Source organism: Sus scrofa, chromosome 2 (assembly GCF_054392235.1).
Source record: "Sus scrofa isolate SSC_HxYL_T2T_F1_AM1 chromosome 2, Sscrofa_HxYL_maternal_Yorkshire_Landrace_v2.0, whole genome shotgun sequence".
In the NCBI taxonomy this organism is placed as follows: Eukaryota; Metazoa; Chordata; class Mammalia; order Artiodactyla; family Suidae; genus Sus; species Sus scrofa.
This window is the reverse complement of record NC_139384.1, coordinates 11,916,448-11,939,687: the sequence shown is the minus strand read 5'-3', so window position 1 is coordinate 11,939,687 and position 23,240 is coordinate 11,916,448. Positions and strand designations below refer to the sequence as shown.

The following is a 23,240-nucleotide window of genomic DNA, read 5'->3' as shown; positions in this document are numbered from 1 at the left end:
TCTGCCCTCTCGTCCCCGCCCAACACTTAATTCCTCTTCAGCCTTATCTCTCTCTAGCCACCTCCTTGCTCTGCTAACACTCAACGGTGAGCAGTTCCCAGACCTGGGGAGAGAGTGAGGGGATCCACAGATGCCACACCTGGATCAACCCTCCTCCCTCACTCCCTTTGATGAATACTGATCATAACTCAAAGTTACTGAGGGACAATTAGATGTCAGGGGCTTTGTTCAAAACCATCCATCAATTATCTAATAAAAGCCTGTCCATAACCCTGTGAGCAGCTACTGGGATCACCACCATTTACAGAAAAGGAACAGGGGTCACAGAGGAAGGAGGGTGCCCCAGGTTATAGAGGTAGTTAACCGAGGCAGCTAAACTTCAGGGCCCCAGCATTCTGCTGCCCTTTTTTCATAGGAAGAGTCTCTCGGGCCTTCCAGAATTTAGATGTTGCCTTTCCTAAGCCTCCTGATCTGAGCTAGACACCCCCAGCAGCCTCTGTCTCTCATGGCACTTGGCCCGCTCCATGAGGATGAGGTCATATCTCTGGCCCCTCACTGGAGGGAAATGTCCCTGAAGGCGGGGACCACATCACATGAAGTTTTAAATCCCCTTGCACAGTACGTAGGACAAGAGAAGGTGCTCAACAGACATCCACTGGATCAGTAAACGGAAACACGAATACAGTATCAAACTCACTCCCCTGCTTAGATTCATGTTGGTGGCAAGGAAAGCTATAGGCTAGGCAACCAAACCACTGAGTAAAATGAATGTATGCTTCCCTCGACATAAAAATCCAAACTAAAGGTTCAGTTTTATGAGACATTTTAAAATCAGGGAGTTCCTGCTGTGGCTCAGTGGTTAACGAACCTGACTAGTATCCATGAGGATGCGGCTTCGATCCCTGGCCTTGCTCAGCGGGTTAAGGACCTGGCATTGCTGTGAGCTGTGGTGTAGGTCACAGACACAGCTTGGATTCCACATTGCTGGGGCTGTGGTGTAGGCCAGCGGCTACAGCTCCGATTCAGCCCCTAGCCTAGGAAGCTCCATATGCCGTGGGTGTGGCCCTAAAAAGACAAAAGACAAAAAAAAAAAAAAAAAAAAAAAAATCAGGAGGTGATTTGTTTTTTTGTTTTGTTTTGTTTTGTTTTGTCTTTTTTTGCTATTTCTTGGGCCACTCCTGTGGCATATGGAGGTTCCCAGGCTAGGAGTCGAATCGGAGCTATAGCCACCGGCCTACGCCAGAGCCACAGCAACTTGGGATGCAGGCCACGTCTGCAACCTACACTACTGCTCACGGCAATGCCGGATCGTTAACCCACTGAGCAAGGGCAGGGATCGAACCTGCAACCTCATGGTTCCTAGTCGGATTCGTTAACCACTGCGCCACGACAGGAACTCCTGATTTGTTTTTTTGTTGTTGTTTTTTTTTTGTCTTTTTAGGGCTGCACCTGAGGCATACGGAGGTTCCCAGGCTAGGGGTTGAATTGGAGCTATAGCCACTGGCCTATGCCACAGCCACAGCAACACCGGATATGAGCCGCGTCTGTGACCTACACCAAAACTCACGGCAACACCAGATCCTTAACCCATTGAGCAAGGCCAGGGATCGAACCTGCGTCCTCATGGATACTAGTCAGATTAATTTCCGCTGAGCCAGAATGGGAACTCCAGGAGGTGTTTTATTTAGCAAATTTTTCATAGCAGGAAAAAAAACTGTCATGGAGCAGGGTATTCACCTGACATGGATAAAAGGCAACAGACTCATATCCTGAGCTGTTCTACTTCAAAAGTATATTTATCTACTACTGATTAAATGACCTGTATGACCAATGAAGTTTTCTTGATCACAGGAGGATCCCAAAAAAACAGTCACAAAGGTAATAAGAAGTGCGATACTTTGGAAAAAAAGAGCATGGGACTAGATGTTAGGAACCCAAGGCCAGTGCTGACTCCCAGAAGAGCGTCAGGAGACAGCTGATCTTCCTGCAGTCCAAATGGACAAAATAATTTCTCACTTCCACTGTGTGTGAATCAGAGCACTGAAGAGAGAGCTCAACACTTCAGAAAATGACATGAAAATAAAAGTTATTACAACTTTCTATTAAGAAACAAAGGTAAAGGATATGACGTTGTCTCTGCAGCAGCATAGGTTCAATCCTGCCCTGGAGCAGTGGGTTGGGGATCTGGCCTTGCTGTGGCTGTGGTGTGGGTTGCAGGTATGGCTCAAATTTGACCCCTGGCCGGGGAACTTCCATATGCCATGCGTGTGGCCAGAGAGAAAAAAGAGAGAGAGAAAAGAAAAAAAAAAAAAGAAACAAAGGGTTTAAATGAGAAAAACTAAATTTTCCTATGGTCACAGGAAAAGACCTTTAATCTCAAGAAGCCTCACGAAGTAAACTAGGTCTAAGCAGACCTAGGTCTACGGAGTCTTATCAGCACTCCTTAAACAAGGAAAAATCTGGCCCTGGTGAAGTAAGTTCACCCCATTTAATTAGACAGGAAAACAAAAACAAAAAACAACCACCTGCATAAGCCCTTTCTCACCTGCCTTATGAAATGTCTCCTCGTGTTCCCATGTGGAAGCCGACTCAAACAACCTGCCAGGTGAGGCTCAGTCACCAGCAGAGGAAAAACAGCACTGTTTAAACCGAGCACTCTTTTCACACCAACCACCCAGTATCTGACATACTCACTAAGGCCAGTGGTGCTTTGGGTATACCTGGAGCCTCGTACCCAAGCAGTATTCCACAAACCAACACCAGCTACCTGAGCTAAGAGTCATGAGACGCAGAAGCATCGACCCCTTTTTAGAAGAAAAGTGCCCAAGGCTGAGTGTTTTGTCTTAGCGCCCAGAATTACCCCTCAAATTAAAGACTACAGATGAGATGAACCAGGATTAGGAGTGTCTCACTAGGACTCGATGCAACCCCCGCTTACCACACTGTAGGCAGGAGGCATAGGCAAAGTCGGGGTCAGACTCCCAACTCTCAAAGAGCCCGACAGTGGAAAGGGCCCATGAGGACAAAGTTACAGAGAAATAAATACATAAACAGACACAGAACCCACAGAGGTTAAGGGACTAAGCTAACACCACCATCAGATGTCCGGCTGGTGGCAGAAGCAGGGCTGGAACCCTGGACTCCTAACTGGCTCGCGGGCTAGAGGGGTGTCCTCCTGACCCCTTGAGCAGAGCGGGACTGTCCTTCCACCTGTGCACCTTGGTTCCACTTCACTCAACGAACGGTGGAACTTTATTAAAGCCCCTGAAGGGTGAAGTGGGACCCAAAGTTCTACCCTCTGCTGAGGACAATTTCCCACTATTTGGGGACGATTACACTTGGAAGAGGGAAGGCAGCAAAGGCAAGGCAGACGCCTGCACACTCACGTTGATCATGGCGTTGGACGTTATCCTGAAGAGCGTGGCCCGCTCGTTGACCTGTTTGATCTTCTCGTTGCTCTCGGCGGGCAGCCGCAGGGACTCGAGCTCGCTGAGCGAGCGCTGCAGCGCCGTGCCGTGCTTGGCGATCAGGTCGTTGCACGTGCTCAGGTCCTCCACTTTGCTGGACAGGGTCCGCAGGGTGTTCTGCAGCTCCGTCTTGTCAGTCTGGGAGACGGACTCCTCATCTCCGGACTCATCTGCAGGGGCCACGAGGTGAGAGAGGTAACTCTGGGCCCGGGGCTGAGAGTCGGAGCCCACCCGCTCTGCCCACAACCAGAGCCACGTGCTTGCTGCTGCTGTGCACTCTGACCCGTGACTGGCCCACCTGAAGCACAAATACCTGGGGTACTTTTATTTTCTCCCTGTGGAACACAAAACAATAAGCACTTTTTTTTTTTTTTTTTTTTTTTTTGCTCATGCTTCTTTTTTCTTCTGGTTTTATTGAGATATAATTAACATATAACCCTATGATAAGTTTAAGGTGTACAGCATAAACACCTTACACAGATTGTGAAACGATTACAATAAATTAACCTCCATCATCTCAGAGACCAAAAAAAAAAAAAAGATTTTATTCCTTGTGATCAGACTTTTAGGATCTATTCTCTCAGCAACTTTCAAATGTACCGTCAGGCGGTGTTAACTACAGTCATGCTGTACATCACAGCCCCAGGACAGAGTCATCCTGTAACCAGAAGCCTGTACCTTTTGACCATCTTCATCCAATCCCTCACAGGGTTCTTCTTAAAGGTGCAGTCTCTGGCCCCATCCCTAGAAACACTCTGATTTAGCTGGTGTGAGGCAAGGCCCAGGAACCTGAATTTTGAATAAGCTGCCTGGGTAATTCTGATGCACACTGAGGTCTGAGAGCAAAAGACCTAGAGGACAGGGTGGAGAAGCTCTTGGGATTGAGAATAAATTGTTGAGACTTCTAACCCTAGCTTGAGGGTCCCCAGCCAGTCACACTCATTATTACTGCAAATCCACGATCACCTGTTGGGTGATGAGTGGGCCTGTATGAAATGGGTTGAGAAGCACAGTTGAGCTCTCTGTAAACCAAGTCCACGTCATCAAAGACTCATTAACGTATCTTTCCTTAAATTTTTTTTTTTAAGAGCTGCACCAGCAGCACATGGAAGTTCCCAGGCTAGGGGTCGAATCGGAGCAGTGGCTGCCTACTGACTTACACCAGAAAGCACGGCAATACCAGATCCTTAACCCACTGAGCGAGGCCAGGGATCGAACCCTAGTCCTCACAGATACTCATCAGGTTTGTTACCACTGAGCCATGACAGGAACTCCTAACCTATCTTCTTCTAAAGGAGAACTCAGGAACTTCATGATGAGCTCATTTGACACTAAAGCCAGCACTATGTTGAAAGCGATGCAAGGTCTTCTGTTAAATGACTCTCAAACAAGAGGTAGAGAGCTAAATTGTACTTCTCGCTATCAGTTTTGTCCCTAACACTTTGTAACTGCAGAGTGCTTTTCTAGCACTGTTACTTCCTTTGGGAGAGCTAAAATCAGCACTAAAATCAAAACAAAAGGAACAAGGGAAGACTTACCCTATCTGCTAGACAGAGAGGGAGGGCCAAAGTCAAATATAACCTGTCACCCAAAAATTTACAAAGCAGAGAACATTCCTTTCACTGCTTAAGAGATATGAAATACAGCGTGGGAAATGACAAAGGATAAGAAAAACAAGAGATGAACAAAAGTTAACAGGTGACCATCCTGGTCAGCTCTAAGTGAGCAGGCTCAGTGTGGTTAAACTATCAACATCTGAGGGGAAATATTACCATTTTCCTTTAAGAAAAATCAAAACATAATTAGATGGTCCTTTTTCTTTTTTTAATGGCTGTACCTGCAGCATATGAAAGTTCCTAGGCCAAGGACTGAATCCAAGCTGCAGCTGCAACCTACACCAGCTCCTTGAACCCACTGCACTGGGCTGGGGCTCAAAACTATAACTCTGCAGCCACCCAAGCCACCACAATCAGGTTCCTAAACCTCTGTGCCACAGTGGGAACTCCGAGATTGTTCTTTTGACTGAGATTAAGGTAGCAAAATAGAGATTTTTTTCACAAAAACTATCACACACAATTTTTTTTTATGTGCCTCAGGCCTGAAACAGCTCTAGCCACCAAGCTAGGCCTCGAGCTTGCTGTACAAAGGGCCCTACATATGCTCTGCCCGATTGATGCTACAGCAATACCACCAAGTAAGAGTCTTCTTGCCCACTGCCGGGGGTTTCATATACAATGTTTCTGACAGTCTACAAAGAGTGTTGGTTTCAATTCAACTAATAGTTTGGTAAGAAGATTTAGCAGGCAAGAAAAAAGTAAGGATAGATCCAGATTGTGAGTTGTAATAATGATGACTGACCTCTCAATAAAATAATGTTTCTTAAGATTTTAAGGTAGTCAGTTGGCATTAAAAGCCAAAAGGAGGGAGTTCCCACTGTGGCTCAGTGGGTTAAGAACCCAACTAGTATCCATGAGAATGCAGGTTCCATCCCTGGCTTTGGTCAGTGGGTTAAGAATCTGGCGTTGCCACAAGCTGTGGTGTAGGTTGCAGATACAGCTCAGATCTGGTGCTGCTGGGGCTGGGGCTGGGGCTGTGGCTGTGGCTGTGGCTGGCAGCTACAGCTCTGATTCGACCCCTGGCCCAGGAATTTCCATATGCCGCAGGTGCAGCCCTAAAAATAAAAAAATTAAAAAGCCAAAAGATAGGAGTTCCTGGTGGCCTGGTTAAGGATCTGGCATTGCCCCTGCTGTGGCATGGGTTTGATTCCTGGCCCAGGAACTTCTGTGTGCCTCGGGTGAGGACCCCCCCACCCCTCCCAAAAATGCCAAAGGATAACTGTGGACAGAGTTTCCCAATCTCACCAATTCTAACATTTTGGGCCAGATACCCAGACACCCACATTTTGGGGAGGCTGTCCTGTGCACTGTAGGAGGCTTGGCAGCATCCCTGGCCTGTATTTCCTAGATACCAGTAGCACCTCCACACCTCAGCTGTAATAAAACATCTCCAGAGGACCCCTTCGGGGCAAAACTGCCTCCAGTGGAAAACCAGCTCTCCAGGAGAAAATTCTGCATGACAGGGAGAAGCCTGACACATCCAGAAGATAGTTGATAATTAAATGACAATGAGGGACAAGATAAGATTTGTGCAGAAGCAAGGCAAACAGAATGGTCCCTGGACATGGTGTTCTTTGCTCTCTACCTGATTCAGCCAGCATCTTCACAGCCTTGGCCTTGGCCAGTTCTAGGGCTGTCACCCAGCGCTGCCGCTCCACTTCTGAGCTTGCCTTCAGATGGTATGTCTGAGCACCCCCGTTGGAAATGATGAAGTTGCAGGAGTCCTCCACGGTGATGTTGGCTGTGGCGAGGTTGATGGTACCACGGCAGGTGTGCCTCATTTCTGCCTTTGACCTGTAATCATGAGGCAAAGATAAGCTAAGGACAAGCTAAGGCTTTCGAAAATACAGCAGTCTGAGGAATCAGCAAGTTCTAATATTTCCCTCCAATGGCTCCCTGAAATTCAGAAAACAATCAGTAGGGATTTCCTTTCAAAGCCCTAAGTGTTGTTTCTAAAGTCAGACTTTACTGCTCTGCTGCTCCTCTCACCCGCAGCTTTTAAAAAATGGGCTTCACTGAAGGATAACTACATACAATATTAATTCAGCAATTTTTTTTTTTTTTTGTCTTTTTAGGGTTGTACCCACGGCATATGGAGGTTCCCAGGATAGGGGTCGAATCAGAGTTGTACACCATAGCCACAGCAACACCAGACCAGAGCCGTGTCTGCAACCTACACCACAGCTCACGGTAATGCCGGATCCTTAACTCAGTGAGCGGGACCGGGGATTGAAGCTGTGTCCTCATGGATGCTAGTCAGATTCATTTCCCCTAGGCCACAACAGGAACTCCAATTCAGCAATTTTAAGTGTACAATTTAGTGAGTTTTGACAAATGTATATGATTGTGCAACCACCTCCAATTAAGATGTAGGGCATTTCCAGGGAGTTCCCGCTGTGGTACAGTGGAAATGAACCTGACTAGTAACCATGAGGTTGCGGGTTTGATCCCTGGTCTCGCTCTGTGGTTTGGGGATCCGGTGTTGCTGTGAACTATGGTGTAGGCTGCAGACGTGGATCGGATCCTGCATTGCTGTGGCTGTGGCTGGCAGCTATAGCTCAGATTCGACCCCTAGCCTGGGAACCTCCATATCCCACTAGTGCGGCCCTAAAAAGCAAAAATAAATAAATAAATAAATAAAGACGTAGGGCATTTCCATCACCCCAAAAGTTCCCTCATGCCCTTCTGCAGTCAGGAACCACTTTTTAATTAACAAGTTACCATTATGAAATAGTATTTTATAAACTCATGCAACAAAATTGTGTATGCTTATCTTATTCTCTAAAAGAAAGAACAGCTCCACTTTCCATATACTGACCCCCCCCAACTGTAACAGCCCAAGTAAGAACTGTCACACTATGCTTATAACTACATTGCAGAAGTATAAGGCATACTTAGACGGTTAGAGCATTAAATACTGACTTTGGCTCAAGTGATATGAAATAGGAATAATTAGCTTTCAGTGGGAATAAAGGAAGAATGATAATCACTCATTAAAGAATCACCAGGTGGTATAATCTTTCTGGAATATACTCTTTCCTAAGGTCCATTGACTTCTATTGGTGGGAACTCCTAAGCCATTCTATTAATAGTTAGGAAAGATTCAGCAAATCTGTTCTCAGAGGACTGGGTGTAAAAATTTTCCCCACTGCCCCTGACTGACAGCTCTATTAATAGATTAACTTTTGAACTTTACAGCGATGCTTGGTGACAACAAGCGACAAGCGACCTCACATAAAAAACATCAAGCTGCTAGCACAATTGAGTCTACAGGGCAAATTGTGCTAATTCCCCCCCACCCGCTGGTTAGGCACAGGGACCTGCATGTTGAGACTGCAGTTTTCCCTGACCAACTTGGAACATAAAGAGGTCAAAGTCCTTTGCCAGCTGCCACAGTGCAAAGCAGAGCTGTTTCCCTTTCATGAGTGCCAAGTGGCCAAACTCATCTGGCACATCCAGAATTCCTGCATGCCAGAAGGGACACACACTCCATCTCCAGAAACCAAGATTTTGGTAGGTTTGAGAAAGTCTGTTTACTATGCTTAGGAAGACAGATTTGCTATTGTTTGATTTGTCACATGAAACTGGTTTTTCCTTCTCAAATGCTCAAATGAATAGTATGGGATGGCCAGGGGGTCTCAATAAACTAGGCCATTTTCCATGCCCTGCACCTGCCACACTGTAATGTGAATCCCTGTTTTTTTCTATGCTAACCTCCCCGCCCCCGCCCCCGAGCTTCAGTTACATTATGAATAATGCAGGCTGAATTACAGACTCACAGCTGACAGGCCAGCTCACCCTTGCTTTCTACTCCAAAGGTGCAACTTGGACCTTATACCACATTCCTCACAGTGTGTTGGTACTTTCCACAGCCACTTCCTAGGAATCTCTTCTGCTTGGGCCATCTTCATGAAAGAAGTTTCTCAAATCACATAAAGTCTGTGGCAGTTTTTAAAATACCAAAGAACTCTGGGAGTAAGGCAGGCTTGATCTCGGAGCCCTTGGGTTCAAGCAGATACACCTATACTTATAAATGATTAGTGCAGAAGCTAGAAATACATGCTCTTCAGGGCGCAAGACACGTTCTTTAGGCACTTGAGCATTAGGTGGTATTTTCAGGTTAGAAAGTTCTTCCCTGAAAAGGCCAGCCGAAAGAGTAACTCAATCTCTAGAAGCTAGCTAAGAAAACCAATGCTACGGGCTTGTCATGATGTGTCTGGGAGAGCTGGGATTCCACATACGGTTTTTCTGTTTTCTTTCTTTAAGAGCCGCATTCGCGGCACATGGAGGTTCCCAGGCTAGGGGTCTAATCAGAGCTACAGCTGCCAGCCTACACCACAGCTCACTGCAACGCTGGATCCTTAACCCACTGAGCAAGGCCAGGGATCAAAGCCACAATCTCATGATTCCTAGTCAGATTCGTTTCTGCTGCGCCACAATGGGAACTCCTACATATGGTTTTAAGTACAGAATTATCTGCATAACTTTGCATGTGAGGAAGAACAGGATAAGTAAAAACTGCCAAAACCTATTCCGACAGTTCATCAGAAGATGAGTCTAGGAAGTATTCAGTTAGAAAGAAAACAGTGTTTTGTAAAAGGCATACACAGGAGATGACTGGTTTTGGAGGCATGAAAAGCAGAGGAATGACAACTTGGCTAAGTAACTCTAAGGAGGTGGGGATCAAATGGAACCTGTTCAGAAGAATTAACTACCAATTAGCTGAAGGAAGTTACTTCAATGTGATTTTTTTTTTTTTTTTTTTGCTATTTCTTGGGCCACTCCTGCGGCATATGGAGGTTCCCAGGCTAGGGGCTGAATCGGAGCTGCAGCCACCGGCCTACGCCAGAGCCACAGCAACGCGGGATCCGAGCCGCGTCTGCAACCTACACCACAGCTCACGGCAATGCCGGATCGTTAACCCACTGAGCAAGGGCAGGGACCGAACCCGCAACCTCATGGTTCCTAGTCGGATTCGTTAACCACTGCGCCACGACGGGAACTCCTCAATGTGATTTTGAGGGTAGTGCATAGAGTTGATAACTTTGGATCCTGTTGCTGGGTTGGCTTGTGGGCGGAACCATCTTAGCTGGCAAGGGCAGGCCCATGGCATATTTCCCAAAATGTGGTTCAGTATGTTTTGGCAGGAATTTTAGCTGTAGTCAGACAGGTACCACTGGCTCTTGTAAGAGGGAACTTAAAAGCAGTTACAAGTACTTGGAGAGACGGCAACATATAAGGTAATGATGTCCAACCAAGGTCAATATTGATCAAGACTGATACTGATCAGACTCAACTGGACTGGAAAGTGGATCTGATTAAGAAGTTGGATAAGGAAAAATGACCACATTAAGGCCCTCAGCTGATAAACAACTTTTGAAAATAGGGAATCAGTGTTAATAGTGATTTCCGAGCCAAGTTAGGATATGAATCAACTGAACATTAGAATGATGGCTGGTATTAACAGGAAAACACGAATTTGAGTAGGAGAAAAGCTCTGAAGCAAACTAAAATTTTAGATTTGTGATTATACCTTAAACTAACAGTCCTAGATGAGTAATTTAAAAAGGTGAAAATTAAAATCAATTCTGAATATAATAATGCAAATGATATACTTAAACGTTCCCAATTAATGCTGCTTAAGCAGTGAGGGCGCGGTAAGGTATTTTTCCGCTGTGTTAAAGACGAGATAAGAAGAATGTGTTTCTACTTCAACAACCTCCAACTCCCATCTTCAATGTCCTCTCAAAATTCTTTAAGAGCCAATACAACGGAGTTGACGGAAAAGAGATTTGTTCATCCAAACTCTCTCAATGAGTTAACAAAGTGACCACTGGCAGAGGAAAAGCAATACAGAATGAACAGTTCTTAGCAAGAATGTTTTGGATCCCAAGTAGAATGGGCTAAGATTTCACTTAGAAATGCCATTCGATAAAGCAAAATCTCTCTTAAGGGAGACTTCCATACATTGTATATAAAATACACATAGTACCATGATCTGTAAACTTAACTTGCTAAAGGTAAGTAGTTATCTCTGTATCTGATTCATGTAACACTAACCTGGGTGTTAGGCTGTGTCAGTGTGAAAATAACTCGTTTCAAATCCTGACTCAAGAACTTGGGAAAGTTGCCCAAGTCAAGCCTCAGTTTCCTCACTGGTAAGACGGAAACATCTCCTAACTTCCGCATTGTTGTGGGGAGTCAAAGGATACCATATGTAAAAGACCTATCCAAACTGTCCAGCATTCAGGAAATGTTAATGTCCTGTCTCCAAATCCAGCATCTTAACCTTTCTATAGTAACATGAGTGGCCAAAAGCATGTTATGTTATGGCAAGACTGTGAGTTACCATAAATATGTATTAAATAATCCAAAACAAGCATTGCTGAACAGAAGGGTCATTCCAAAGACATGGGTTCTTCTTTTAATGAAAAAACCTGATTAACCAGAGAGAGCCCAGAAATACTGGATGGAACACTTAATCATTCCCATGGGAGGAGGTGGGGCAGGCAAAAATAAGAGAAAGGCTGGAGTGCACTTCTCCATTCTGGGCTGTCTAGAAGGCAAAAGCATAGGCAAATCGTGGAAGAGATAAAGACAGGGGACAGCTACCGAGGCCACCCTGTGTGTGGTGTCCTTCAGCCTGAATGTGGAGAGACCAAAAGGCGGGTAGATCAAGGGCTGCTAATAACCTTGAATTTTGGAGACTGGGCCCAGATAGCTAAGCCTTGAGACTTTCGCACTTAAGTTCTTTGGGAGTGGTGCCTGCGATCGGCCCTCATATATGTGCCCTTTAGCACCTACATCGGCGCCTTCCTTGCAGAATTAATCATTGCACCGATGTGCTGCTGGAAACACAATGGAAGAGAAGAGGCTCTCGGAACAACTCAAAGGGCCAGGCACCGAGCGGAAGGTCTAGCACTAAGGGTGGGTCACCCAGGTGGAGGGGCAAGTCCTGGGGCGTTCATTTTCGTGAGGGTGGACTTGTGTCAGGGGCTGTCAATGCACGCAGGTGACGAAAAGGGGCCTGGGGCGACCTTGGCTGCTGCGCGGGCTGGAGAGGGTGACGGCGCGGGGACTGTGGGCTGCGATGGGAGACGGCGCCCCGGAAGCAGTTACCTGTAGTAGCTCAGGAGCCCGTTGCTCAGCACGAACCACCGCCGCTGGTAGCCTTTGATATAATTGGTCCATTTGAAGAGCCAGCCCTCGCGAGCCGAGCCTGATCCCCCAGCGCCCGAGCCGCCCGAGCCCCCCGCCGGCGGCGCAGGAGCCGGGCCCGCTGCCGCCACTCCCCCGGCCCCGGGACCCGGGCCGCCCGCCGACACCGCGGCCACCGTGCTCGGCGCGGCCGCGGAGCCTGGCCCCGAGTCTCCGCGGCCGCCCGCGCCGCCTCCTCCCACCATGGGGGGACCGGCGCCGCCGCCGCCCGGAGCCGCCATGGCTGTCGGGCCCGGGCCCATCACTCCTCTCAGTTCCGTCGCCGCCATGAGCCGCCGCCGCCCTGAGATACAGGACCGGAACCGCCTACGAGAGCCGCCGTCGCCGCCCGGAGGGCCCCACACGGCTAGCGCATCAGCCGCCGCCGCGCACCGTCCCCGCCCCGCCAGGCCGGCCGCGGGGAGGAGGGCTCGGCCGCCGGGAAGGAAAAAGTCGATTGGTGCCGCCGAGTGTCACTTGCGGAAGACCCCTAGGACATTGGCATTTCTCTTGGGCCTGTCATTACACACCGCCCAGTGAAAACTGAGGGTGGGACGCTTCCGCCAAGCACGCCATTGATTGGTGCAAGTGAAGGCCAATCAGATTTCTGTACATTTCATTGGTGCTTTCCCGAAGTCTCCAGCGCTCCGGGAGGCCTCAAGTATGCAGACTGCCCAGCCAGTTTGATTGTCGATTGGCTAGAACTTCTGCCACTCATTTTAGTTTATGCCCCCGTCACCGCCACGTCACCCCCTCCCAGCACCCTTCTCCTTGTCTCTCTTCCGCCCTTACGGATTGGTGGTTGGTATCAGCTGCTCAACCTTTTCTACCATTTACCGAACGAGTTGAGGAGAAGGAGGAGGAGTCTAGCCATCACAGCCTCACTTTAATTTCTTACTGGTTAGAATGAATGTCCCTCACATGTTGGGGGAGGGACGGGGCAGTGATTGGAGATGATTGGTTCCGGAGGTTGTCTGTGAACCAGGAGCTTGGCAATGATGACCAATGAAAGAGACGGACTGAGCGAGGGCAGGCCAGGGCAGCCAATAAAATCTGGGAGAAGCACTTGCCGGGCGAGCCCTTCTGCTTCCACCTTCGGTGAACTTTCTAAGAGGCAGAAGCGGGTCAGCGTCCCGAAAGCATATTTTTGCTGTATGCGCAGCGTAGGAATCCCTCTTTCTGAGTTAAGATTTCTATTGTTTCTTGTTAGGAGGAGTGATTCTTAGTAGACAGCCCCTGCCCGAGTCTCTCCTTTCCAGGGCCGCCTTCTAGCAGCTGGCTCCCAGCTGGAGACCAGAATTAATGGGGAGCCCAGAGATAGCTTCCCACTTTCCTCCTGAATCCACCATTCTAATAATGTTCCCTGGTTTGCTCATCGTTCCACCACACCTCTTATCTCTTGCTTCTAGACTCCTAATTCTGTCCCACGAGTTGCTGACCCAGCTGTGAGGAGAAAATAGACTCGCGAGGACCTGACTTTATATCTACTTGCGACCCATGTCTTCCAGTCCAAAGGGCCCTTGGCTGTAGCATCATATGCTCACGTGTGTATACTTAACCTTGCACGGAAAGTAGTTATTTCAGATAAATTGTTCACACATTTGTGAACGTCACAAATTTAGTATCTCATTTAGCATTTAGATGTTGTGAACTATTGTTGCAAAAGGAGCTCTGGGGAACCTGGAACTTGCTACATTTTTCTGATTTCACTGGGCAGCAGAAATAGCTGTTAGACATTGTAAAATTGCTTTTTTCCCTGCAGTGTGCTTCACGGTATCAAGGAAATAAAGAAAAATATCCTGTTAGAAAGCTTTTAAAGAAGAGAAATATCCATTGAATTCTGGAAAGAGAATACACTTTGAAAAGGAGTTCCCACCGTGGCGCGTGGTTAACGAATCCGACTAGGAACCATGAGGTTGAGGGTTCGATCCCTGGCCTTGCTCAGTGGGTTAACGATCCGGCGTTGCCGTGACCTCTGGTGTAGGTTGCAGACGTGGCTCGGATCCTCCGTTGCTGCGGCTCTGGTGGCTACAGCTCCGATTGGAACCCTAGCCTGGGAACCTCCATATGCCGCGGGAGCGGCCCCAGAAATGGCAAAAAGACAAAAAAAAAAGAAAATCTGCAGTTAGATGTAGGCTACTTGGGTTAATTGTTTTAACTGAGCTAAGATGAATTCTTTTATGCTTGAGTCCTGCCTTTGCTACTTATCGGCTCTCTGACTTCGGGAAAGTCATTTAGGCACCCCAAGCCTCAGTTTTCACTTCTTTTAAATAGGAATAAAACTTTACAGGGATACTGTTATGATTAAATGCATATGAACGTGTTCGATAAACTCAGCTGCTGCAAAAATGGAAGTTGTATTGCCAAACACATCCCTGGGTTTACTTGCCAACCGCAAAACAGAAACACATACTTTTACAATGGGGGAAATCTGGCTGTCCCCACCTTAACCCAGTTATCCAGCTTAACATCATTAACCCTGGGACAGTCAACATTTTTATAAGGTTCCTGGTGTGCTGCAGCATGAAGAATACAGCTTCGCCTAATGGAGTTTTCTTGCCAAAAATGTTGGACCTGAATCCAATCAAGCCCTTAGATCTACCCTCCAGTTTATAGGAGCTAGAGGAACCAGTTAAACAACACTCCCAGGGAGACAATCAGTTAAATCAAGAATGTGAGATAACTGCTTATATAGAAGGCATAAATGTTAAGGAAAAGTGACGTCATAACAAAGAGTCAGGCGGTGATTGTTCTAAAAATTTTCTTGTGCCTTAAAAAAAACCCCAAGGAGTTCCTGCTGTGGTGCAACAGGATCAGTGGTGTCTTAGGAGCGGTGGGACAAAGGTTTGATCCCCAGCCCAGCACAGTGGATTAGGGATCCAGCATTGCTGCAGCTGCTGCTTTGGTCGTGGCTGTGGCATAGGCTGGCAGTTGCAGGCCCATTCGACCCCTAGCCTGGAAACTTCCATAGGCCACAAGTGTGGCCCTAAGAAAGCAAAATAAACAAAAACCCTCCACAAATGCTTGATTGGATTCTGGTTCTGAAAAAAAAAAAATACACTTCAGCTTTTCAGACATTTGAGGGGTAACGGAAAATTTGAAAATGAACTGGATTAGGTGATATTAGACCGTTATTACCTTTGTTCAATGTAATATTGGGATGATGGATAAGAATGAGAGCATCTTTAGAATCTGGAGAAATGTCAGTCTCTTCAATAAGTGATAATGGGGAAACTGGACAGCTACCTGCAAAAGAATCAAACTGGGCTACTCTCTGACACCATATGCAAAAAGAAAGTCTAGGAGTTCCCATTGTGGCTCAGGGGATTACAAACCTAACTAGTATCCATGAGGATGCTGGTTCGATCCCTGGCCTCGCTCAGTGGGTTAAGGATCTGGAGTTGCTATTAGCTGTGATGGGGGTCGCCCAAGTGTGGGCTTGGATCCTGCTGCTGTGGCTGTGGCCTAAGCGGGCAGCTGCAGCTCCAATTCAACCCCTAGCCTGGGAACTTCCAATCACCACAGGTGCAGCTCTAAAAAGAAAAAGAAAAAAAAAAAAAAGACAAAGAAATTAAAAATGGATTAAAGACTTAAATGTAAGACCTGAAAGGAAACATAGGCAGTATGTTCTTTTTTTTTTTTTTCTTTCTTTTTCTTAGTTAAGTCAGAGAAAGACAAATACTATATGTTATCGCTTATGTGTGGAATCTTACCAAAAAAAAAAAAAAAAAAAGGAACAAATGAACAAACATAACAAAACAGAAACCGAGTCATAGATATGGGAAACAAACAGGTGGTTGCCAGAGGGGAGGAAAGAAATAGGAGAGGGAAACTAAGAGGCACAAAATAACTGCTGTAAAATAAATTAGTCATGAATATGAAAAGTAAATAGTAATACCTTTGTGTGGTGACAGATGATAACGACTTATCCTGGCAAACATTTTGAAATGTACAGAAATATAAAATCATCATCCTGTGTAACAAGAACGGAGCTAGTGATGCAGGTCAGTTATACTTCAAAAACAAACCAACTCAAAGAAAAAGGGATCAGGTTTGTGATTACCAGAGGCAGGGTTTGAGGGGGTGGGGGAGAAGGACCTGGAGGAAGGTAGTAAAAAGGAGCAAACTTTCAGTTATAAAATAATAACCACAGGAATGTAATGTACCACATGATAAACATCATTAACACTACTGCATATTCTATATGAAAGTTAAGAGAGTAATTCCTAAGAGTTCTCATCACAAAGAAAACAAAAATTTTGTTCTATTTACTTTTGTATCTGTATGAGATGATGGATGGTCACTAAACTTATTGTGATAATCATTTCATGATGTATATAAGTTAAATCATTACTCTGTACACCTTAAACTTACACAGTGCTATATGTCAATTATATCTCAATAAAACTAGGAGAAAATAAAAACAAAAAATAAAATTTGGAGGAATGTTAGGAGTCTGTAAATTTCCCTTTCTTTCTTTTTTTTTCTTTTGGTCTTTTTGCCTTTCCTAGGGCCGCACCTCTGGCATATGGAAGTTCCCAGGCTAGGGGTCTAATCGGTACTGAAGCTGCCAAGGCTATACCAGAGCCACAGAAACGCAGGCGCCAAGCCATGTCTTCAACCTACACCACAGCTCACAGCAACACCAGATCCTTGACCCACTGAATGAGGCCAGGGATTGAACCCGTGGTTCCTAGTCGGATTTGTTAACCACTGAGCCACGACAGGAACTCTTTCTCTCTCTCTCTCTCTCTCTCTCTCTCTCTCTCTCTCTCTCTTTCCTTCCTTCCTTCCTTCCTTCCTTCCTTCCTTCCTTCCTTCCTTCCTTCCTTCGGGAGAGAGAGAAAAAAACTTTTTTGGTCACACCGGCAGCATCTGGAAGTTCCCAGGCCAGGGTTCAAACCTACACTGAGGTTGTGACCTGTATCACAGCTCTGTCAATGCTGGATCCTTAACCCGCTGCACCACAAGGAAACTTCTGAGAAAGAAACTTTTTAAATGCAATTTAAATTTTTTTTTTCTGGCTGTGCCTGAGGCATGTAGAAGTTCCCAGGCCAGAGATGGAACCCGTGCCTCAGCAGTAATCAGAGCCATAGCAGTGACAACCCTGGATCCTTAACCCATAGAGCCAGTAAGGAATTCCTGTCAATTTCTTCTGAAACGGTCAGAGAAAGAAAGCCAAAAAAATAACACAAACTTTGAAGTACACATACACACATATTTATATCTATATATCTCGATCTGTATATCTGTCTATAAAGCAAATAGGTAAATGTTGCTTGTTGAACATTGGTGAGAAGTATACGCATGTTTACTGTACTATTATTTCTATTTTTATCTTATACCCGAGAATAGTTTGTTGTTGTTGTTTGTCTTTTTAGGGCCACACCAAGGCATATGAAAGTTCCCAGGCTAGGGGTCAAATCAGAGCTATACCTGCCAGCCTACACCACAGCAACACCAGATGGGAGCCACATCTACAACCTGCACTGCAACTTGTGGCAACGCTGCATCCTTAACCCACTGAGCGAGGTCAGGATCAAACCCACGTCCTCATGGATACTAGTTGGGTTTGCTACTGCTGAAACACCATGGGAACTCCTGAGAACACTTTAAAAGGCTGCATTAAGTTAATCCTGGTGTGTTGAGTTAATGGTGTTACGCACCACTCCCTCCAGAGTACACCCCAGATTTCTCAGCCCAGCAAATGAGGTCTTTGGTAATCTAATGTCGCTTCTTCCCCAGCCCATCTCTGGCTCTTCTGTCTCGATGTGCTCCACGCTCTACGTGGATCCACGTGTCTTCACCCACCTGTGCCCTCCACATCTCCTCCTTTCAGATTCCTCCCCCAGAGAGTCTTCTCTGCTCTCCCTGCCTAGAATAATGCCCCTTCCTCGGGATTCAGAATTTCCTGGTATATTAATTGTCTTGCTTTACAGTCCTTCGGGTTCCTGCCGCATCACCTCTCCTCGAGGATAAGTTCCTCCCCCTGTTTGATCCCTACCTGTTTCATCTTTGGTTCCCTCGTGACAGTTAGCACACAGCCTCGCATAGTCATCCTTTTAACAAATATTTACTGAGCATTTGCTAAATAACCTCCAGGCTTTTGCTGAGTGCTGGGGACAGAGGAGTGAATGTACAGATAGGCTGTAGTTCCTCATGGAACGTAAAGGATCTGGGGACAGTCAGGTGTTAAACAAGAAGTATACACATGAATTAAACAGTATTTGCATAGAGAAAATATGTACAGTAATTTTATTTATTTATTTATTTATTTATTGATTGATGTCATTTTAGGGCCACACCAGTGGCATATGGAAGTTCCCAGACTAGGGGTCAAAACAGAACTATAGCTGCCAGCCTACACCACAGCCACAGACACAGCCACGCCAGATCTAAGCTGCGTCTGCAACCTACACCACAGCTCATGGCAACACTGGATCCTTAACTCACTGAGCGAGGCCAGGGATTGAACCTGCGTCCTCATGGATGTTATCCAGGTTCATTTCTGCTGAGCCATGACGGGAACTCCAGTGACCCCAATTTTTGTTTAAAATGATCGCTGTGAAGTCACAAGGGTGGAGAGGAGAGAGCAATTAGGAAGCTTCTGCAGCTTTTTAGACGGAAAATATTGGGGACTTTACTGAATGTGGTGGCAACAGAGACGGAGAGAAATGGACAGATTCCAGCATATTTTGGGGATAGAACTGACAGAACTGGACACATGGTAGTGATTCAGTCAAGGCATGATTGTGGAATAAATACAAGGTCTTTATGCTTGAGGAGTTCCCTGGTGGCTTAGTGGTTAAGGATTTGTCACTGCTATGGCTCAGGTTTGATCCCTGGCCCAGGAAATTCCACATGCCATGGGTGTTGCAAAAATAAATAGCGTGCTTGCTTCAGCAGCACATATACTAAAAATTGGAATGATACAGAGAACATTAGCATGGCCCCCGTGCAAGGATGACACGCAAATTCGTGAAGTGTTCCATGTTTTAATAAATAAATAAATAAATAGGAGTTCCCGTCATGGCGCAATGGAAACGAATCCGACTAGGAACCATGAGGTTGCGGGTTTGATGCCTGGCCTTGCTCGGTGGGTTAAGGATCTGGCGTTGTCATGAGCCGTGGTATAGGGCTCGGATGTGGTGCTGCTGTCGCTGTGATGTAGGCCAGCAGCTGTAGCTCCAGTTGGACCCCTAGCCTGGGAACCTCCATATGCCATGGGTGTGGCCCTAAAAAAAAAAAAAAAAAAGCAAAAATAAATAAATAAATAAATTGATCTTTGATTTTCTCACAAGTCTTAGTTATAACTAGTCAGTAGCCAAAAACTGGATGATCTTTCATGCCGCCCCTCCTTTTTTTCCCTTTTTTTTGGGGGGGGGTTTGTTAAGGTATAACATATAATGTTGTATAAATTTAATGTGTGTAATTAACGTGATGATTTGATTCAGGTGTAAGTCACCCCTTCTATCACCACACATAATTACCTTTTTTAAAAAAATAGAACATTTCAGAGTTCCCATCATGGCTCCGTGGAAACAAATCTCATTTGTATCTGTAAGGATGCAGGTTCGATCCCTGGCATTGCTCAGTGGTTAAGGATCTGGCATTGCTGTAGGCTGTGGTGTGGGTCACAGACGTGGCTTGGATCCTGCGTTGCTGTGGCTGTGGTATAGGCCAGTGGCTACAGCTCCGATTCGACCCCTAGCCTGGGAACTTCCATATGCCAGAAGTGCGGCCCTAAAAAAAGACCAAAAAAAAAAGAACATTTAACATCTGTTCTCTTGGCAAATTTCAAATATATGAAAGAATATTTTTAATTATTGTGCTCATACTAATTATGAGCACAATAATATTCGCCTTATAACTAGAAGTTCGTGCCCTTTGATCAATATCTTCCCATTTCCCCCTCCACTGAGGCCCTGGCACCCACCGTTCTACTCTCTGTTTCCATGAATTTGGCTTTTTTAGATTCTACATGGTGAGACCATACAGTATTTGTCTTTCTGTATCTGATTTATTTTATTCCATGGAATGACCTCAGAGCCCATCCATGCTGTCACAAACGGCAGGATTTCCTTCGTTCTTATGGCTGAAAAATAGTCGTTATGTGTAGGAGATGCTTTCTTCATCCATTCTTCCCTTGCCACACACGTAGGTTGTTCCCATGTCTTGGCTATTGTGAATAATATTGCGATGAATGTGGAAGTGTAAATCTCTTCTCCTCCTAATGAGGGACCTTAACGGTGAGATATTAAACCAGGTTTTCCTCGGAGCAGGACCTTCATTATGTGGTCCTGCATGAAGAAACAGCAGACCAGACACCTGGTAGGTTGACACTATACCTGGTGACAGCGTGTTAATGGTCAGAGAGGCCCTGCAGGTATCATCACTCATTCATGCTTTCCCCAATGATTCTTTTTTTACTTTTATCTTTTATTTTTTTGCTTTTTTTAGGACCGCACCCAACAGCATATGGAAGTCCCCAGGCTAGGGGTCGAACTGGAGCTGCAGCCGCCTGCCCATGCCACAGCCACAGCAACGTGGGATCTGAGCCGCATCTGCAATCTACACCACAGCTCATGGCAACGCCGGATCCTCAACCCACTGAACAAGGCCAGGGGTCAGATCCAAATCCTCATGGATCCTAGTCGGGTTTGTTAACTGCTAAGCCTCGAAGGGAATTCCAAACAATTCTTTTTTCAAGAAAAATTTTTATTGTGGTTGATTTACCATGTTCTGTCAATTTCTGCTGTACAGCAGAGTGACCCGGTTTTTATATACATATATTCTTTTCCTCATAGTATCTTCTATCACAAAAGATTGGATATATTTCTCTGTGCTGTACAGCAGAACCTCATCGCTTATCCATTCTAAATGTAATAGTTTGCATCTTCTAACCCCAACCTCCCCGCCACCCCACTCCTTCCTCCTCCCTCTAGTCAACCCCAAGTCTGGTCTCCATGCCTGTGAGTCTGCCCCAAACACCTCCTAAAGCCTGTTATTTCCAGGTACTGCTGTGAGCAGTGGAAAAGTGCTTGGGGGGATGAACTCCATCTCTGTGGTCAGCAAGGAGTCGTCTGCCCGGGGTCCCTTGCTGGCTGTCTCCTTTGTCCTGGAGCAAGAGCCACATGCTATCTCTTTGATCGTCCTCTTGTGTTTAAGCCTGTGCAGCAGGATGATGAAATTCATGGAAACTAGGAAGACATGGAAGTGAGGTGGGAAACTCTGGTACATCAGAACAAGGTCTCCAACAGGGCCTCGGGGGAGATAATTCAACCCTCCTCTCGTGGCTTATGAGGGGAACGGTCGCTTCTAGAGAGCAGGGACCACATTCTGTGTGTATTTTGTAGACAGTCACACAGGGAGTAATTGGGAAATTTCAAAAGAGGAGCTGCATGCTAATTGGGAAAAATCATGTCTCTTGCCTCCTAGCAGAAGGCATTACTGGCGGATAGGCACCAGAGGGTAGTGATTGATTACTCTGTCTCAGGACCCTGACCGCTGGAGTTCAAATCCTGCTTTTGCTCAGCGAATGCAATCCTGTGTTGTTTACTCAAACTCACCCAGTTTCCTTATGATCATATTAACAGCATCTATTTCTCAAGGTTTTGGAGAAGGGTTAAATGAAAATGCGTGAAATGTGCCTGGCATATGGCAAATAATCAATAAATGCTTACTGTAATTATTAATCATTCAAGTCTATCTTTTTTGTTTGTTTGTTTTTTGGCCAGGCTCATGGCATGCAGAAGTTCCTGGGCCTGGGATCAAACCCATGTCATGGCAGGGACCTGAGCCACTGCAGTGACAACGGTGGACCCTTAATCCTCTGTGCCACAAGGGAACTCCAAATTACGCAAGACTATCTTTGCAGCACAATATAACTCATCCAAGTAGGATCTACATGTCTTTCTTGAGGGTATGACAAGCCTAGAAGTATTTGAACTTTATATGAGGTAGAAAGGGATTCATAAACTGAGGGAGTATCAGCTTTTATTGAGTGTAAAGCACTTTTGCAAAAGTAATTTTATTTTTTCTTTGTCACAATCCCAGATGTTTTACCATCCCTTTTACAGAGAGAGAAATTAAGGTTCAAACAAGTGAAGTCTGTGCCTTCAGCTAGGCATAGCAGATAGGAACAGGCCTTCCTTCGGCACTGGCAGACTTTATGCTACTGCTGCCTTGGAATTTTTTTTTTTCCTTAACAACAAACAATTCAAATAGTTAAATTAGGTGTCATCAACATAATAAATTGAGGTTTAGGTTAAATTTGATAACAGAAAATAGAATTAGTTTTTCATTTTTGCTTTTGTGCATTTTTAGGGCTGCACCCACCGAATATGGAGGTTCCCAAGCTAGGGACTGAATCGAGCTACAGCTGCTGACCTACACAACGGCCACAGCAATGAGGGATCCAAGCCACATCTGTGACTTACACCACAGCTCACAGCAATGCTGGCTCCTTAACCCCCTGAGCAAGGGCAGGGATCAAACCTGCATCCTCATGGATACTAGTCAGACTCATTTCCACCGAGCCACAACAGAAACTCCAGAATCAGTTTCTTATATTTTAAAAAAGTATCACTAGACTACCCCTGTTCCTGTTCCTCCCCCATACCAACATTGTAACCACTCTCTTTAGGCTACACAAACCCTCCTGTTTCACACCAAATAATCATGTGTTGCACTTCAGAGAAAAAGGAGGCTGTGGGTGTGAAGAATTACCACAAATTTGTAGTAAATTTTAAAAAAGATTATTCAGTGATCCAGCAATCCCACTCCTGGGCATATATCCAGACAAAACTATAATGCACCCCCTATTAAAGCACTCCTATGTTCATAGCAGCACTATTCACAACAGCCAAGACATAGAGACAAACTAAATGTCAATCAACAGAGGCATGGATAAAGAAGATATAGTACCTATTGATAATGGAATATTACTCAGGCATAAAAA

General features: G+C 45.7%; 1 protein-coding gene and 1 non-coding gene across 3 annotated transcripts in view; one reads left to right on the top strand and one right to left on the bottom strand.

Moving 5' to 3' along the window:
* Window positions 1-12,678, bottom strand: part of OSBP (oxysterol binding protein) — a 35,158-nt gene extending 22,480 nt beyond the window's left edge. Inside the window, exons 1-4 of one of the 2 annotated variants that reach the window (XM_085011041.1) lie at window positions 12,547-12,678; window positions 12,203-12,362; window positions 6,669-6,877; window positions 3,387-3,637 (exon numbers count right to left, since the gene is read on the bottom strand). In XM_085011041.1, the coding sequence (XP_084867167.1) occupies window positions 3,387-3,637; window positions 6,669-6,864 (447 nt within the window). In that variant the 5' untranslated portion in view covers window positions 6,865-6,877; window positions 12,203-12,362; window positions 12,547-12,678. Of the gene's footprint in view, window positions 1-3,386; window positions 3,638-6,668; window positions 6,878-12,202 lie in introns of both variants that reach the window. The other variant, XM_085011040.1, reaches the window with a different exon arrangement.
* A 6,492-nt stretch (window positions 12,679-19,170) lies between these two features.
* On the top strand, window positions 19,171-19,278 carry LOC146405098 (U6 spliceosomal RNA). Its single transcript, XR_014839272.1, has one exon. It is a non-coding gene; the product is annotated as a U6 spliceosomal RNA (small nuclear RNA).
* The last annotated feature ends 3,962 nt before the right edge of the window (window positions 19,279-23,240 follow it).